Source organism: Trachymyrmex septentrionalis, unplaced genomic scaffold (genome assembly GCF_001594115.1).
Source record: "Trachymyrmex septentrionalis isolate Tsep2-gDNA-1 unplaced genomic scaffold, Tsep1.0 scaffold14, whole genome shotgun sequence".
NCBI classification, from domain to species: domain Eukaryota; kingdom Metazoa; phylum Arthropoda; class Insecta; order Hymenoptera; family Formicidae; genus Trachymyrmex; species Trachymyrmex septentrionalis.
The window spans coordinates 1,407,753-1,427,614 of NW_017304543.1; the positions used below are offsets into that span (position 1 = coordinate 1,407,753).

General features: G+C 42.0%; 1 protein-coding gene across 6 annotated transcripts in view; it reads right to left on the minus strand.

The window, feature by feature from the left end:
• Positions 1-19,862, minus strand: part of LOC108745535 (homeobox protein cut) — a 141,387-nt gene that overhangs the window by 54,085 nt on the left and 67,440 nt on the right. For all 6 annotated transcript variants that reach the window (XM_018481726.1, XM_018481723.1, XM_018481725.1 and 3 more), the window contains exon 2: positions 14,803-15,003. In XM_018481726.1, coding sequence (XP_018337228.1) covers positions 14,803-15,003 — 201 coding nt within the window. The remainder of the gene's footprint in view (positions 1-14,802; positions 15,004-19,862) is intronic.

Here is a 19,862-nt window from a genome sequence, read left to right on the forward strand (position 1 = left end):
CACACACACACACACACGCACACACACACCCCCACGCGTACGCATACGAACTTACACACAGAAGCAGAAGCAGAAGGGTAAAAAGCGAACTTTCCAGGCGGATGGCGATTCTTGCGAGCCAGACGGTAAATACATTTTTAAATAAGAGTTTTTTGCCCCGACCACCCCGCGCCCTCCGCACGCCGCCCCCCCACACCCCCCCCCCTCTCGCTCTTCCGCTCGGATTTCGTCCCCGTATCGGGAATTATCCTTTGGTTTGTGCATTATCCTTCGGATCGCGGGTGGGGTAGCATCAAAAGGTATTCACGGACCGACCTGAGCCGCCTCCACCTTCTCCACCTCCTGGCTCGAATCCTACGAGCCCGGCGAACCCTCATCCCTCCGGTTCGCCGTCTGACTTGCGGCGGGCATCACTACTTAATGTCGGCGTAACTGGCCGGCGTATCCGCTGGCTCGCGATTTCGTGTGTATTCTTATCCGCGATACGTATTATACGATCTGCGCGACGAGCAATTCTGTCTGAACTGTCTTGCGTACATACAGCTTCAAAAGCTCGGTGTCTGTGTGCGTGTCAGGCTTATAGGGAGGAATTACAAATTCAATTCCGTGCCGATTTCTTTCACTCTGAAAAATGTAAAATTGTGCTAAACAATTGACGTGGTGTAATCTCGCTCGATCTGATCCGCCTTGCTGCGTGCATACGCTGTCACGTACGCGAGTACATGTAATATCTCGTATTCGAGATCCAAGATCGAGCAATCCGCGCCTCGTACGCGTTGACGCCTCATCGCATCTTCCGTCCCGCTTTTTTGCTTAGGCTGTTTCCTCGCCTTTTTTCATCCCCGCTGCGTCCTCACCGCTCGAGTCTTCAATTGTGATTGATCACCGACGGTGATTGAGGATTCGAAATGAAAGCCTCACGGTACACCGGCAAAGACAAAAAGACGAACCGTCGCTCCCCTTCTTCCGGAATCAAACCACTCTCCCCTCTTTCAGCCCATCTCTCCTACTAACTTTCTCCCTTCCCTCTGCCGATCTCTCTTAACTCCTCGCCTCTTGCCCCCGACCCCAACCGCGAACGGAACGAATAATGGAGTAAAATTTATACGACTCCATATCGGTACGATAAAAAGACAGACAGACAGACAGCCGAGCGAGCGAGCGAGCGGGCAGGCAGCGAGGCAGCACAAAGGAAGGATTAATTTTAAATATCATATACTTGTGCCGACGTAAAAACGAAGGTGGAGTCGAGAGAGGGCTTCATCGCGGAAAACCTGAACGACTGATAAGTTATGTCCTCATCGGGGCTCAATACGATCTGGCTTTGCGGAGGAAGCCACGTATATGCGTCTCTTTCGGATAAAGAAAGACATGGAAGGACCAAGCAATTTGGACTACAGAAGTGAAAGAGTCGTTCGGAATTTCCGACGACACGAACGTTTCTGATATCCTCGCTTTTATATTAGTGTTTCTTTTATGCGCGTAAATACTGCTTCCGAGAATGAAACGTATAATTTTATAGTAATTTTAGTGTAATTTTTTTATTGACATCATATCAGAGTTTGGTTTATCGAGTCCTCGGAGTTTATCCGTCGTCCACGTGCGCGAATGAATAATTTACGTGTCGCCTTTTATCAGTAAATAAAGAGAATGCGTGTGAATAAACAGGAAGCATTTTGCATCGGCCAGAATGACTACCGAAATATATTTCGTCGAGTATAATTCAAGCGATTACAAAATATCACTGTGACGACTTCGAGAGACCTTCGAAGTAAAATCCACGAGCTACATTGGATAGGATCAAAGAGTATTATTTATACAAGCGTTTTCCGCCCGTCTCTCATCTCGCAGCCAGTTTGTTCGATTTATTTAATATTTTGCATACCTTTCGCATGCGCGAAATATTACGGTTGCGCCAAGAAATACCTCGTTATTATTACACTTTTGATTGTATGTTTCTATGTTTCGCGCAAACACTTAGTGAATCAACTAACGAGACTTTGACATTCTGCCAATCGACAGGATACGTATATGTAGCATTCGATGTTTGAACGTGTATACACAGTTGATAATACCAAGCACTTCATTGCGAAAGAAATGCTACTGACAATCTGCCGTTCTTCTCGTCGACGTTGTCGTTTATTATTACAACCATCGACCTGTGACTAGTTGTCGCTCGAAATAAATTTATAAATTCAAAAACGTGTCGCCGTTTAATACACTGGCTGTGAGAGTTACGTACCGGAGAGTCGCGTATATAAATGTTGTCTTGAAAGCAGATACTGTTAAAAATATGAGTATATTACCAAGTAATTTTTTAAACATAAAAATTTATTCTTAGGGAACAAAAAATATAGCGTAATATAAAATGATAATTGATTGATGTATGCTTCAAGGTTAGAAATGTCGTTTCTCGGCATTATCAGAAATACAATGAGTAAAGTGAAAGAGAGTAGAAAAAGATGTAATTAGTACATATTACATATACGTGTGCAAGTATGTACGCATACTTTACATGGGCATAATAAGTGCGCGTTATTAATCATATTTCATCACGGGCAATACTCGTTTTGAGCAAAGAAACTGGAGCTCAGCTATCAATTACATGGAAGTTAGCGGTATCGATAATCGCGAACCGCAGAAACCGCCGCTCGTTATCATAGGAAGCTCCAGCTTCCCGTTCGATCGCGATTCTCGTCGGTTGGAGTTCTGAATTCGCAGCAAGAAACGCGCATCCCTTTTTTCCTCTCTCCCGCGTCTCGGATTTCAAGTACAATGAAATTATCGGCTGCCACGAAATTCGCCGTGAACTCGAGGCAGCCTCGGGGCGGCGCGGGAGAAGTCCGCTCTCGCGAAGGATTAATCGTGAATTATCAATCGACGAAGTCGAGTCGAGTCGAAAGCCAAAGGAGGAGCAAGCGAGACAGAACGACGAACGGGGAGGAGGAGGAGGATATCCCTGCCGGTCGAGAGGGCCCGGAGGGCTTGCTGAACGACGTTTCTGGTTAATCGCGTTTGCGGAAAAACGGAGATAATTCCCGTCGTCCGTCTGGACGATGGAGGCGTGTAGGTTGTAGGTGGAGAAAGGTATAGGTAGGATATAACCGTGCGTGCGAACCGTAGGAGAGGAGCGAGGGTGGAGAAGAAGGAGAGTGAGAAGGAGGGTGTCGGTGCAGGATGGTAGTCCACCACCTCTCTCATATACGGCGGAGGTGGGATTTTTTTATATAGATATATATATATATATATATCCATACATATACATATACAACACGCACACGCACACACATGCATGAGGAGAGAAGGCGGGCGAGAGGATGAGAATGAGGATGAGAAGGATGAGGTGGAGGAGATAGGGACTGATATTCGCGGGCACACGGAATTTTTAACTAGCCCGGGCAGCCTTTAGTCGTTCCGCCGCGAAAGCGCAGCAGAAAAGTTATGAATCTAATTTTCAGCGTATTTGTGTCTCGGCCGCCCCCTCCGCTGCCCCCGGCCACCCCTTGGTGCTCCTCCGGCACCCGCGTCCACCCTTTCGTCCCATCGCCATCGCTACCAGGAACACCTATATCAATCCCCCTCTCCCTCCTGCCCTCCCCCCCTCCTCCCCCTCGCACGTATCCCTATCTCTTTCCCACTTTCCTCTCCCGCTTCCTCATTCGGAGCCTCCACCTACGTCCGTCCGTATATACCTCTCTTCCGTCGTTCGCTTTCGCGTAATAAAGCTCGCGCGCGCGGCTTCGTTAGGTTTTTATCTCCCGGAGAAAAAAAGAATTAATTTCGAGAGACGCCGCCGTTTTTCTGCCGGTACTCTCTTCCGTTTCATGTTCGCCAACGCGCGTTCGGGACGTCGACAGGAGAGCTTCATCCTTTCGGTATTATCTTTTTCGAGAGAGAGTGAGATTGGAAGGCGAATGATATCTGACTGACCAATGGAGAAAAGTCGATCGAAAGAAGGCGATGGAAAAGCGGAATTCAATCATGCCGACATTTCGCCGCGAATCGGCGAGGATACGAATAATTTTCTCCGCTGAAAATTTTTGGATGCTACGTAAATCGTCTGAAATGAAAAATATTATTTTGTTCTTTATTACTTCATCTAGCTTTCAAGTTGTAACGTCAGTTTCATCATTATTCCGTTTCTTTTTCCTTCTCTTTCGTATATGATAAAAATTTCAATCGTAAGATTTGTGATTTTAGAAATATAACAGACGTGTCATTTTATTTCAAATAATTTATTTTTATGTATTTCTTGAAGACTTTGAAATATATAATTTTAGCAAAACGAATTAATCATATCTAGACGTTATAATTTCGTATTAAATAATAAAAAGATTAAAATGAGTGTAAAAGCGAAGATAAAGTAAGTCGTATCTCTCCACAATTATTCTTAAACATAGTATCAGAGAATCAGAGCTTCTTTCAACAGTACCTATAATGACCATCTCTACGTCATTCGATAATAAGCATGGACGATCTGGAATTACCGCATAGAAAGCTGCACATAGCGTAAGAAAGTCTCATACATCAAGTTCGACTGGCTGGAGCTATGTACGCCGCGTGCAGTAATAATTTAACGGCGCAAACGATTGCGAACTTCACAATCCTTTGATCGGCGCAATAGAGACCGACATATTTCGCGGTGTATCGTCTTTGCGGATCGAGCACGTAATTTTCAAGCCCGGCTTAGTCACGGTTGTGAGTAATAATTCCATCTGGTAGCTACTTTCCGTCGTACACCGACACACGTAAATTCGGGCTGCCGGTGTATAGACACACACACACACACACACATATATATGTATACCCATACACTCACATATATCGCGTTCCAGATCGACTTCACGTGCACAGGGCCAAGTCATGACAATACGCCATCGCGGCTCGTTTCTATAAATCTCCTGTGACCCGATAAGAAAAGATTGCCTACCGATGAGGTGGCCGAGCGGCCCGCCACCCCCGTCGACCACCCAACCGACCGCCAACCATCCCCTCTGAGCGTGCTGCTTGCAATACACCTCGTGCGCGCTCGTGTCGACGTTAAATCGAAGGGCACGGGCATTAACTGTCTCCTTTCGCCTCTACCTTATTCCAGCACCGGCCGCCACCCCTTATATCGCCGAGTTCGTAAGCTCGCGTGCTCGATGAAGTATATTTAAAACCGTAATTACGATACAATCAGCGAGCCCCGTGACCAGATACACATCTCGATGTGTGTGGAGGAGAGTATGAGGTCGATCGATCTGTTCGAACTGGAGAACCTTTTTTAAAAAGCTAAAAGAGCGAAGGTGTAGAAGGGTGAGAGCCTGCCCGGTTTGCTTTCTCCTCCCTTTCTCCTCCTTCGCCGTCGAGGTCGTCGGCGGAGAGGAAGGCAGAGGACTCCCTCCGACTGCAGAGTACGAAACAGACGCAACCACGCATAGCACACATGTGTATATATATATATATACATATATATATATATGTTCATGCGCGGATCGGGGCGGAACGAGTTTTACACGTCGCGCGAAAGTTAGTTCCTAATTATTCAGATTTTCTAATTAATGTTTCAGCCGACGATGATGGAGCATGCGGGTCGTCTTTTCTCTCCCTCTTTTTTCCTTTACCGCGTACATACGCACAACTCGAGGGAGAACGCGGCTATTCCTGATTGCGCCCTGGTTAGGTGATGTAGATCGAGAACGTTGCTTACGGATAATTCGCTCTTGAGGTGCACCGCACCGTTAATACAACACAATATTTACTCGTGCTTAATCAGATTGGCATACTGTTATTCGTCGGTATTAAATGATGTCAAGAGTAACTCGGAAGATTGTTGAAAACAATTCTCGAAGAGTATTGTTAACAACCATTACAAATATTCTATTCGGAACATCGATGCCAGCAACAGCGATAACCATAAAACTGACAGTCGAATTGGTCAGATATAGGAATTCAAGGGTAAAAGGGGGTGGGAAAAGAAACAAAACGACAGAAGAGAAGAGAATAATTTTGGTTTCGAAAATGGAAAGAGGTGGGTGGAAAAGCAAACGAGTTATATCGCGCGAGTTTATATACATATATATATTTTATTCTATTCGAAACTTACGATATAAATATCTCTAAATTGGTTTTCCCTGACGTCTGGCATAAGCTGGGCAGCTATCGCTGGAAGAAGTCGCGAGTACGATAAGCGCTCGTTGCACTTCTTAACTCACGTCATTTTCGCTCGAGTACAAATATTCTCAGATTTTTGCTAACCACCATCCTCCCTGCCTGTCGAGCCATCCGGCCAGTCAGTATCCTCAAGTCGAAACCCTCTCGAAAACCTCATCGCAATCGCGAATCCTTTCCGCGCATACAGCAAGGTGGATTCCTGATGAGACGTATGCAAATATAATATGTACAAAAATTATTGCACTTCATATAAGATACAAAATTTTTTTCTAAAGCTCGTTCACACTGCGTAAACGTTGAATAATTATTTTTTCCCAATATACAAGTAGATTATAAATTTTGATTAAAAATGTATTATGAAAATTTTCGAATTAATTATATATAAATGAGAAATTAAAAAATATACATTATATTAATAATATTTAAACTGTTTTAGACATTGAGGAAATTTAGGAATCTTTTCTACATTTGTTCGATAATTAAAATTATCAAAACAAATGTGAAAAAAAACTATAACCCAAGCGACTCAGATATAAAAAAAACATATATACATCAGTATATTTATTATTCTAAATATTACATTGTGTGATTTTACAATTTTCTCACATGATCATTAACTCATTATTTTTCGATATAAAATACGTTATTCAAAATATTCTGCGTATGCGACATTTAAAACATATAATTTTTAACAACATACACACACACATATATATATATATGTGTGTGTGTGTGTGTGTGTGTGTGTGTGTGTGTGTGATTCATATATAGAGACGGTTACATAATCGTAAAAGCTCTTAGTTACTCCACCCACTAATAGATCCATCAGTTCAATGTAAGTCTAATCTGTTTTATGACACATGGCGCCGCGGATACTTCGCGGATAAGTACGATATATATCCGTTATATGCATAGTGTGCACATACAGACACGTAATCGCCGTGCCAGAGGCATGATAAAATTCGTCGTTCGTTTGAGCCACGACCCGATTGTTTGTCGCGCCGTATCATTGTGTATTGCGCAGTCGATTGTTCCTTATCGCATTAATTATCAGCAAATCTTCCTATCAGGGCAAATATGGTAATATCGTTATGAATATACTCTTGCGAGCCTATCATCGGCGTTACCAATATGGCGTCCGTTACCGATATCTCGTTGTTAATTGCGACAAACGGACAAGGTCCCGATTGGTTCACGCAAAGAAGTCTGCGATGATGAGATAAGACTCCAACAGTCAGACTTAAAGATCATGTGAGAAAATTGTAAACAACGTAATATTTAGAACAACAAACATACTGACATATCGCAGATATTTTTTTATATCTGAGTCGCGCTTGGATTATAGTTTCTTTTTTTATATTCTTTTGATAATTTTAATGTAAAAACTGTCCCTAATAAATACTCGTGTGAGATTCCTCAAGAAAGAAGAAAGTAATTTTACAGTCGTCACTAATGCAGAATGAAAGGGAAATGGAAATTCCACGGCAGCTTTCAAAGAAGTTCGTCTGTCGACGCTGCAGTCATGACGGAAGTACAAAACGACAAAGTTATTCAGCGGTATCTCAGATTGTCGGCCTATACCGCCATTCACAAACGGTGTACCGCTCTGCAAAGTGACCGATGGAATTGTTTAAGGTGAAAGTCGGCCTAACTTATAATTTATACATTTAATCATAAATAATAAAACAGCACCGAGAACGTAAGCAAATAAAAATATAAATTTTCAACACATTCAGAAATTACGTTTGACCCTTACACCATTGTGTATACTTCGACTGGCGTAGTCACTTCGGTGCAACATCGCGAACGAACGAAGATACGACAAGAAAGAGATGCTCTGTTGTGCCTTTTGCAGAGAACGACCGCGCAACTGTTCCAGTGGTAATCTCACTTCGTAGGACGATACGCGGGAATGGGACATGAGAAGAAGAAGCGCGGATAACGCTCTCGGTTATTTTTCGATCTACCGTGCTCGGTACATTAGCCAACGTGTTTTGAAACACTCGCCGAGCGTATTTGCCTTGGCACGAGTATCACGGTGTCTCTTTCATCTCGCCACGCTGCCAGAAGCTCTCCACTCCTCTTTCTCTCGCTCTCTTCCCTTCTCTTTGTCACCCTTTAAGCGTCTCGTGACAGTCGAAAGAAAACGATTCCGAAATAAAATAATTCTGTACTTCGCCGAAGTCGTTAAGGACCCATTTACGATACAATTCTCAGAAATATAAAACGACTCGAATCCTACATTGTCATTATTATTATTATTTGGTTAATGAATTGATAGATATCCGAAGGACCATTATATATTTTCTGTTATAATTACGAGTGCGGAGAGAGTGAATCACTCGTCACGCTACAACGATCAAATGACTCGAGCTCCCATCGTACCTCTTTTGGCAGCAATCACTGTCAATCATTAGCATGCACCGCGCTTGCGTTACCCCGAGATAATCGGTGAAATATTCGAGAATCGATGTGACAGGCAGATTGAATAATTAATAATTTCCAATTGCAATGAATGCAAATTAAACTCGTGTCACGCTATTATGTAACAATCGTATTTTTCGTAATTCAAAATTATTAGTTTGAAAGAGCGAGAGACATTTTTTTACACGTCACGTGTATATATTTCAGTGTAACTCCAGCAATGTCTCCGAACGGCTTACGCGAAGTACCGACCCTAGTTTGTCATCGCGACTTGACAAATAACGTTAAAACAATGATTCTCTTTATTCATTGACCAAGCGCATGTCCACGGTAACTTGAAGTAATTACTACTGGAGACTCATGGCGTGAAGCGTTAAGGACAAATGAATATACATATATATATATTACAAGTTTTAAAGCTGCCAGAGATTTCTGGCGTTTAATTAAGATCAAGCAGCTGCGGAAAGTAAGACGACCGGTGACGCGACAAAATGCCGAAGATAAGTACAGCAACAAAATAGCGAGAATTTAGAGCCGCAGCCGTGACGAATTCAATTTGTCGCCGCGACACAAGCTACACAAAGCCCCGAAGGCTCTTTGCCACTTCGGTAGCGCGTATGTTATCATTGTCACTATATCCAATTTCTGCAGCAACAGAGGCAAGGAGACAGCAATGTTGATGGAACTCAAAGACTAAACATGGAGAACATTTCCGCCATTGTAATTTATTGTGCGTATCGGGAGATAAGTCTAGATGAAACACTTGAAGTTACTTTATATGCGCCCGTGGCAATTATATGCGTGTTCAAGACTCTAAACGAACGCTCAATAAAATCTCTCGTCTTACGACTTAAAATTATACAGAAATGTCAACGCCGTCGTTATCGCGACAGTTTAAGCAGCGCAAACACTGTTGGAGTCTCGTTTCGTTGAGGGACCTAATCGAGGATTCGCGAATGTCTGCTACTGTGGCGTCAAATCGAGGATGCTTGTCCTACATCGATACCCATCGTTTCGATACAGTCTGACGTGGTTATGCGACAGGAAACGGAAACGGAATGAATCGCGGACGAGTGCCGCTTATCGCACCGCTTTATCCATCGCGCTAATTTTTATTATTGCCATGTTTATAGGATGTTACGCGGTCGCAACGATTCTAATATCTGGCCACATCCTATCCGGGAAAAAGCGTTTCTCTCCTCTCTCTCTCTCTATCTCTCTTTCTATGATCCTTCCGTCTAATAATATACAATATAGAAGAGAAAAAGATAACAATTTTGTATCCGTTTGCATCGGATTTAGATTGGACGGTGAACATTTCAATATCGCATTCGAGTGATATATAGAACTTTCAGAACGGAATCAACCAAAAATAAAGAAATCCCCGCGTTTTCTGACGTTCTTGCACGGGACCGTGATTCAGATGGGAGCGATTTATTTCCGGCGGAACGAGGCGGGACGCTTTCTGGAACGCACGATTTAAATGCGCAAAGCGCGAGCCTGTCTTCGGGGGTGACGGACAGGGTGCCACGGGGACAGCGTGGATCGCTCACAATGTCTTGTTGAAATTACAGACATGCCATGACGGAGACGGCCGTTGGTGGTCGAAGCTATGATTCGTATATACAATACTGGTAGCTCTAAAATTGAGATAATGAGTCGCAGAACACGAAGACATTCGCAATCGCGAATCATCGTCACTCTGTTCCGCATTATGGGTGACACATTTGCAAATATGAAAAATGAAACAGCTTATCATATTGTACATGCGCACGTGGAGACGTCGCTCCACACGCGAAATTTATTTATTTGCGATAGCGAAACTACATTGTTAAATTCATAATGTCAAATTACACTTAATTCTACTTATTTTTAATCATTATTTTCATAGGTTGCCGTTATTTGTACTTAATATGTCATGAATTTAATTAAAAAGATATATTTTTGGCTCAAATTTCGTTTATTATTTATCAAGTGCTGTGAAGTTTATTAGTTTTAATAAAAATAAACTTTGAAACTAACTACAGAAATGATTTACATTTTAGCACACATTAAGGTTAAAAATAACAAAATGTTATAACAAAATAACTCATGGCTTGTTACTGCTCTTCCGATATCTAATAGTGTAGTAGCGATCGAGAATCGAATTCTGATTGTAATCTTATAAAAGTAGGCACAAGCGAATATTGTTAATTAACATTAATTATTCAAGATTGTGTAGAAGCAGTTTATTCTTTAATGTCAAAACTTGTTGATCGAAGCTGTGGCGTCGATTGCCAAGTGTAAAGTGATAATTCTTATCAGCTAACAAGCTCTCGGAAAAAGATAGCTGATATAATCTGACTTTCTTGTCAACGCTTCCCGAAAAAAATAAGCGAAGCTCCTGAGCTGCGTGCGTCACCGACATCAAGTGATAAAAATGTTAATATGCCAAAGAATTGCGCGTGCATCATCTCGTCGAAGTTGCAAATACGCGGAAGCAAAGCGTTCACGAACGCGTTCTTAACAATAAGATAATCTGTCTTGTTTGAAGTTTCGGGTAACGTCATAATCTAGTAGTTTACATGAGATTGAGAAATTTATATTTATTCGTACAATTTTTACGTTTCGGAATCGGACAACATATACATATATTGGATAATCTAAAATTGTTATCGGAGCAAAGACGGTATCAGCTACAGCAATATACATTGACACACGTGTCTGATAATTATCGACCCGTTATAAACTAACGTACTTCCGAAGTCTCCATAATTCATGGGCGTACTCCAGAGTATCGCGCGACCATCTCTCCCTGAGACACTCATCCTCGCTCCCCTCTTTCGAAGACACTATCGCATTATTTACTCCTCATTATCGTCTTTAAATCATCCCGTCGCTCGGGAGGGACTTGAAACTGCCATTACGTTCCTTTAATCGACGAATAATAAAAATCATTCCAGTGCTCCACGGCGCGCGATGGCTTCTCAATAAAGACATTGTCCGCGGAGCAAATTCTTATCCGTTAAAAGGCATCGTCGGTGAGAACAGAACGCGCGCCATCCCCTTCCTATCTGCGAGACAAGGGGACGAACGAACAAGGACCAAGGATACGACGTTGACAAGAGGAGGGACGGGATCGGAGATTATCGGCTCCAGGATTACAACGGGCTCGGAGGCTTCGAAGCAAACGATTTTCCTCGCGCGGGGACAACGGGAGACGCGGGAAGGCGCAAAGGGAACAGAGGAAGGGCGGACGGTGGTTGAAGGCGACAGAAAAGGAGGAGGAGTGGTTGTTATTGGCTCTAAGGAGAATACTTATTGAACTCTTAGCGGCGTTTTTATCACTCCTTTCTCACGCGCGCGCCGCTTTAAGTGTTTTTGGCTTTGTTTAAGGACTCGTGTACATCTCCGCCTTCGCCACCCTCCGCGCCCGTTACGCCGCCGCTTTCGCCCCTCTCGCATTATACACCCTTAACAGGTTACGCTACCTCCCACCATTCCCGCTACACTCCTTTTCCTTTACCGCAAGATTTTTACGGGCTCGACCTCCTTGCACGCTGCTTCGTAAACCACGCAAAGTGCACGGTACTAAAGGGTGCAACTACCACTTAGGCTCTTCCTGACCACTTCCGGGGGAAAAAAGGCTTCGAGTAGTGACGGGTAATTCGTATTCTATATTACCTCTCGAAGATTTATCGACTTGAATAGCTTTATATACCTTATCCAACTTTTGCCAGTTTGATCTACAATATATAACGTGTACCTTCTTCTATAATTTTCAACGACTGAAAAAAAAAAAAAGATTTTTTTTTTTTTAGTGCCTCCAAACTACTATGATTTTCTCCTGAATTTGTTATTGTTAATAAAACTTTACGCAAAAAAGAAAAATATTTTATATACAATTTAGATTAATAATTTTATCAACACGACGGTCTCGAAAAGAATTTCTTTAACTTCAATTACGTAATTTGTACAATGATAACACATATACGTCGGACGCAGACATAATATTTTCGTTACGCTACATACATTTATATATAATTACCCACGTGCAATTAATCGACTTTAATTGCACATCAACTAGAAGCGTAACGACTCGGCATACTTCGCGATACCCCCTATACTTAGATAAAACGAAACTCGAGAAAACGGAGCCTCACGTACGAGACGACCGTGGTTTATTAGGTCGAATATTTGGCGGTAAAAGTGAGGGATGACCGTCATTATCTCCATTCATCCGTGTCAGGCGGCAGCTGTGTATTGCAGCTCGAGATTGCAGCGGGCAGTTGGACGAAAGCAATGTTACTCGTGTAGCTTCTCGGAGACGTGGGTTTGCACGATCGTCGCGGCTATTTTTGCCAAGAATGAAACCGCGCGCGCGCGCGCTTACCTTTTTCTACGGGGTTATTTACCCTCCCGATAAATATACGATAATGTTATCGCACGGGCTGCCGAAAACCGCGAACCGGCGTATCGTAATCATAATAAAGATCCGCGCGTTGCCATCGTCGCATTCCGGCGCTTTACGGCTCGAGCAAGCCGACCGGATTCGTGCCGTTCGTCGTTACTAAATATATGCTGAGATGCACCTATTCATCCGGACGCGACGTTAATGGACAACGCTGGAGAGCGATACGGCTGGAGAGATCTCCGGCGCGTTACGGCTTTTCTAAATTGACTTTGTTATCTATTTCGATAGAACTGATCGAGTATCATTAGTTACACGTTCGCTACTTATAGCTGGAAGCGAGAGTTTGCGTGGTTTCGCGGGAACGCGGCGGGGTAATTTGAAACGTTTATCGTGAATCTAGGTCCTGATCGTGTATCTTTCTCGAGAGAAAAATTCCACGCGAGAGTTGCGAAACGGCTCGCCCGAATTCATTACCTGCCGTTTGAATGCCAATCATGTTGCCGCTTTTAAATGCAATTCGCCATGTAAAACCGCCTCTGTCTCTGTATAATTTATATGTCAATCTCTTTATAAATAAATATAATTTGTAAAATACAAGTAGGGAGTTCCGCGTAGTGAATGACGCACAAATTGTGCATAGTTTTATTGGTTGATATTATTTCCGTAAACTTTGAAATAATAAATAAACAGTGTTCTCTCTTATACGTATAATATTTTCCAATAATGTTAACTGTAATGTATTATATAATATTTATTACACTTTAATAAGGTCTAATTAAATTTTAATCTTAATGTTATATTAATATTATTTTAATTATAATATATGTTGTGTTAATAATTTCTAATAATAATATTATTAATAAAATTATTTCAAAGTTTATGGAAATGTATCAACTGATGGAAATATGCATAGCATCATTCGTTATTTCGCGGAACTTCCTACTTATAATTTACAAATCATTTGATTATATATAACCAAATTTTAAGTATTACTTATAATGTATTTAGTATATGATATAATATTAATTTTTAATATAATACTAATATATGTAGAATTTTTTATAATTGCAATTCGCCGCAAGAATTTCTTCCAGTATATTACTTTGTATCCTGCTTAGCTATCTTTCAAGAAAATTGCAAATCTTTTCTGACTATAAATGGCTATTAATTCGAAAAAAAATTTGATTGAAAAGTACGCTATTTGAAGGTCCGAGCGACGATAGCAATCGGTTACAAAGGGGTGAGTGTCAGACATGCGTGCGGTATGCGAACGTGATTGCGTGGAACGGAATTGCGTAGGCGGATAAAGAAGGAGAGGGACAATAATCCATCGAATACGGATATCGAACACGAGCAACTTTAGTCATTCACTTCGACATGCCACAGCTCACATATGTCTGCACACAGAAATTGCACTAGCATCCACTCGGTGATTTTGCACGCAGCAACCCTCAGTTGGTTAAGCCTCGCGATTGCTTGTGAAGAAACGTTCGATTTGTCAATCCTTTCGCGTGAGCCGTGTGAGATTTGCTTTTCTTCATTACACTAGTACTAGTCTCATCATCTATGTCGTTGTCAATGAAGAAAATTTTTTGAAAGAAATATAGGTACTAATAATTTTTTTTTTTTTTATCAAAGACAATTTAAATTGTGTTATCGATTATTTTTGAGGAAATTACTCAACCTATTGTTTTGTATTTTTAATTAGATATTAAGAGAAAAGGGAAGAAGAGAGAGAAAAGTTCAAAGATTATACATAATCACCATTTCATACGGCAATACACGAGAGAGTAACATTTTAGCGGAAGGGCGAGTATGATCTAACGTACCTCTTTGTCTTTGGCCTGCAGCTCCTGCTCGAGGTTGCTGTTCGGCGTCCTTCTGGGATTGCTGGCATCGTGTACCTGTTGTTGATCGCTTCCCTGCGGAGGCTGAGACAATTGGTGTCCCTCAGTCTTAGAATTGTTGTCATTCGTTGCGGCGAGCTGTTCTTTTAACGCGGCTATTTCTTTCTCCGCCGAAGTTGCTCTCTGTAACAAGGAGAATAGACGGTAATGAATGTTAACGTTCGTAATATACAGTATATTAACTCGGTAAGAATTGAAAATCGCATTTTTAACTTTCTCTCTTCGTCATTTAATTAAACATGCAAGACGAAGATCGCGTTATGTTGAATTGCAAAACTGATTCGTGTCACATTAACAGCATCACGAGATATAAATGAGCGGTATTGGCATTTTTTATCAACTTTATCGGTATAAGTTCTTTATATCGCAGACATTTGACGAACTAATTTCGAAACTGATTAATAGCAGAACGGAAAAATGTCATTGCTCTCGAGTTAATAATAATAAACGGTAGCCCTTTTTACCGAGACATACTTTGCAATTTGTGCGAGGTTGTACTCCGTTTCACTTTAAAGAGGTTAATTTTGCAATGCAGTCAGAGAGTTTTAACGGCGCAGACGATTGCGCTTAAGGTGTGCAAATTTTTCACGGTGGTCCGGATCGTTAAATTACCGTTGCGGAGCCGTGCGACGCGAAATCAATCAATTCTCGCCGGCTGCACCTAATTTCGCAGCTACGAAAAGCCGGCAAAAATAGAAACGACGGCCCGTCGCGAGCCGCGCGAGGCTGCTTTGATATTTTCAGCGCAGGAAATAGTATGCTGGCGTCGCAGTTTCTTTGATCCTAGACATTGTAATGTACTTCGCTATTCTATAATGCAATTCCTTAATGTTGCTGGAATTTGAAGGCTGCCCGCAGGAGAATTTATGTCAAACCACCTGTGCGGTGTCGTCTCCGCGGGACAAATATATAATTATTCAGTTGATTCGGATATGTGATCGAGAATTACTTTTCTCTCGATTCTACGTATCATGTATCACATATTATGCGGCAAATTTTGAGAATAGGTCGCTGTTTGTAAAATGTAAAATTAAATTAAATTAAATTATAGATTTATAATTAAAAGTCGAGACGTTTATTTACGTATCTGTATGATTCTGTGTCTCCGTGACTATGATTACCCGTTTCTCTCATTTTCCTGAATCACTTCACTTGCGCGAGCTTTCAACTCTCAAAAGATCCATTTACAATCCCTTTCTCAAAATAATTAATCTTTAAATAAGTAAGTGGTCTAAAGATACCAGTTAGTAGATGGCATGCTCAGAACATAAAAACCATTAATTTTTATAGTTATATTTATTTTAGTTATAGAGATACACAGAGGAATGTAAAAATAATGAACTGTAAGAATTCTATCAGGGCAATACTTGTTGTCTTCCTTTTTTCAAAACAAAGTTTTAAAGAAAATTACCTGAGGTGCAAATAATAAAACTATCCTATAGTATTTACCATACTATTTGCGGCATTTACTCACTTAAAGAATAAATTTCTAAATATGTAAGACATTTTTTCTGAATAAAATATTATTGAGAAGAAATGCTCTTCTCGAACTGATTGTGAAAAGATCGTAACTCTCGATAAATACAGTGTAAATAGGTGTCCGCGCTAAACGCGCTCTGTTTGTCTTGTTTAATTTCTTATGTGTACAAAATAAGAGTACAAACGTGTATGTATGAATGTCTATGTCCCGAAACGAACAGCGATTCCGCAAATATTACATAATTTATAAGGATTGCAATCACCACACTATGATTGCCATCAATATTTTTGCGAGTTTAATTGTTGCTTAATATTTCTGGTGTAAACATCGTTGCTGCTGTAACATGTCAGTTACAATAATTAGGCTCCGTATGTGGCGTTTTTGCATTACTGCTGAACTCGCTCATGCACATCGATACGCAAAAGAGCACTGTTCCGTTCAAGAGCGACGAAGTTCTTGCAAGGAGATCATTAACGACGAAATACTTTTACTGACTACATCTACCTTTGCCAGATCTCTAGCAAAATGCTCGTTAATTAGCATGTCGATGTGCGACGTCTGTTGCAACGTAACCTCTTTATTCAGGTTAAAATACAAACAAATGTCGTAAGTGCGAAGACACACAAATAGATTGGCTCTTTCAAACCGAAACTTTTTTTTATCGATAGAGAGAAAGAGGGAGAGTTGATACGAAAATAACGAACGTACCGTTAAGTACAGAGAGGGGATTACCTTTTTAAACTTTCCCTATAAAGTATCCAAATAAATATTATTCGCCGCCCCGTTGCTCCGGCTTGGATATTAATTATAGCAGCTTTTATATTTAAAGTAGCTCGGCCCTCGAACCGGCCTATCCCCGGCTATACTCGCGGCGCGTACATGCCGGATAGTTATCCGGTATCCCTGCCTACAATTCTTGTCCTCTCTCTCCGCGACTCTCTTTCATTTCCTCTCTTTTCCCGTTGTCCGTTTTATCCACATTCGCGGCAATCCGATAGGAGGTATCCGGGAAGGGATTCGGGATCGATCGCTCGAATCAAACAGGTTATACCTCGCTCGCCGCTCGTCGGAAGGGAAACCGGACCTGTCGCTTCTGCGATCAACAATTGAGCGCCAATGATGTAACCTACGATCCGTCCGTTCATTAACAAGTTCGAGTTACGCTGACAATCTCGATCGACAATTTACTATCTCTCAAGTGCACAGCCTATAATCTACCTACGGTGTGAATGAAGAAAATGAATTGACTTAACCACATAGGTGTTAACGAAGACTCGTAGACTCAACTTGCTACTCAACTTTATGTAAGAGAACATCGATTTTGAGTAAAAGTGCAATTACTGAAATCATCAAATTAATTTACAGCGATATCGAAAGTTTCATATGATCACTTAATTGGCGCGAAATGCGACATAAGCATGTGTATTGATCCGATCAATGTGTATGACATCTCGTGAGACACACATATGGCGTCGTGATCGGCAAACGGTCGGGAGAGGTGCGGACGAGCGTGGACAAAGTCAGAGGCAAGGAGAGAGATGAAGGGAGAGAGAGAGAGAGAGAGAGAGAGACAGGAGGGGGGAAGGGGAGGGAGAGAGAGAGAGATAGAAGGAGAAACAGAGGCACCAGGCTACAGCAGGCAAGTAATGACCCATTGTTTCCTGCAAAAAGCCTTGACGATGTTATCGATAATTGCGAAATGATACGGGAAGCATAAATACATATCCGAGAGCGAGCCGTAATATACGGCTGTTCGAATGGCGGATGCGTATCGATAGCTGCCGTCTGGTAGCATCCTGCGTATTTGTCACGTGGACACACGTCAGGAAATTGGTGTTCGCGGCGGGGGAAATTCCGAGGACTCGCGCGGGCCCCTGATACACGCGGAGGATCGAGAGAGGATCGCCGATAACGATCGTCCTCCCGCGCGGAACTACCGTGATCGTTATATTAACAGCGGAAGTCGTTGGGGGGGATAATGGTTTTCTTCGAACGTCAAGAACGATTGAGCGTCGGCGGTCATAACGCGCGATCTGGACGTAAAAGATTTTGCCGACGATGATTTATAGCGTCAAACGCGTATCGTGCCGATGGATCTTGTTATTGTTGCGCTAAATATTCACCGCTGCAAAATAAGCCGCAAATGGCGATAAGCGCGCGTTCCTATTTTGTAATTAAACTGCATTACGATGTACGACTAATTTATATTTCCCACTATATTTATGCATCGCCGGAAATAGGAGGCACAGCGCGCTTTTATAAAAAGCGTTGTGATATAAGGATCTCGCATCGTCGATGCAATCTAATGTTTTCGCTTTAATGAGAAATGGTGTGAATAAATTAAATTGTGTATGCAGCGGAGAGATGTATATATATATATATTCTTTTTCTTAACATTTAGCACCGCTTCGACGTACCTACACAATATCGCACACTACACTCTTTTTTAGGTTACAATATATATTATAGATACACGAAGTCAATATTTAACTTCGATAAGCTCTGCAAGTAGCCGTTTGCTAAAGTTTCCGAACTTGTCGAAACGGATAGTAATGACGCCCATTAGTAACGAGATCGCGATACCGAGAATAATAGACCGGTCGCGTAATGCTAGCGGGGGAACTTTACATTGCCTCATGGCGGCAATATAAGTATCCCCGTTATAGTTTCGTAGAACAATCGATCGCCTTCACAACATGACGGATACGTCTGATAAAAACTGACGTGGTACGGTTTTGTTGCGTGTACGCCGTGCGGCTTTGGAAAATCGCCTTGTACTGCGACCGCCGAGAGAGCGTTTCCTAGGCGTTTCCGTACCGTAGTACGGCTGCAGCGATATTTTACCGTCGAATTCGTAATTACTTTAATTGGCTCCAGATGCTAATTAATGACCTAAACATATGCCACCGTTATATAGATCCGGCTCGATAGGGCGACCTATACACACCGCGGAGTCAGGGATCGGGGGTGAGAACGCATGTGTTTGTCATTACATGCACTACGACGATTTTATCGCTTCTGAATAACATCCTCTACCCTTGCCGCGCGTCTCGCTCTACACCTTCCATATCAAGATCCAGAAAGCGCCGATCGCCGATTAAAGTGTCCGCGCATCGGTTTTGTAACGCCGTTGTCTCCGTTTAGAAGAGCACAAGCGCTCGTTAATCGTCCCGATAATCTCTAATAAATTTCTCTAAGTACGGCATAAAAAAAAGAAACCTACAAATCATTCATCCGTTTCATCGATCGTACCAATTCGAACGACGCATTAACCTTTAGCTGGGAATCGTGTAGGTCTAACGTTAACCCTCTGTTAAGAATTTGATAATGTGTCGGAATAAAATGACAAACTTCGCTCACATCGTGCGTTGTTCGCGTCAGAGATTCGAGAAAACGAATCGAAATCGCAGCAGCTGCGCCAAAGCCTGAGGACTCGCGGAAGGAACGGCGAGCGTGGCAAAATACACGGAGCGGATTTCGTGACACGATCGAATTACTTCGT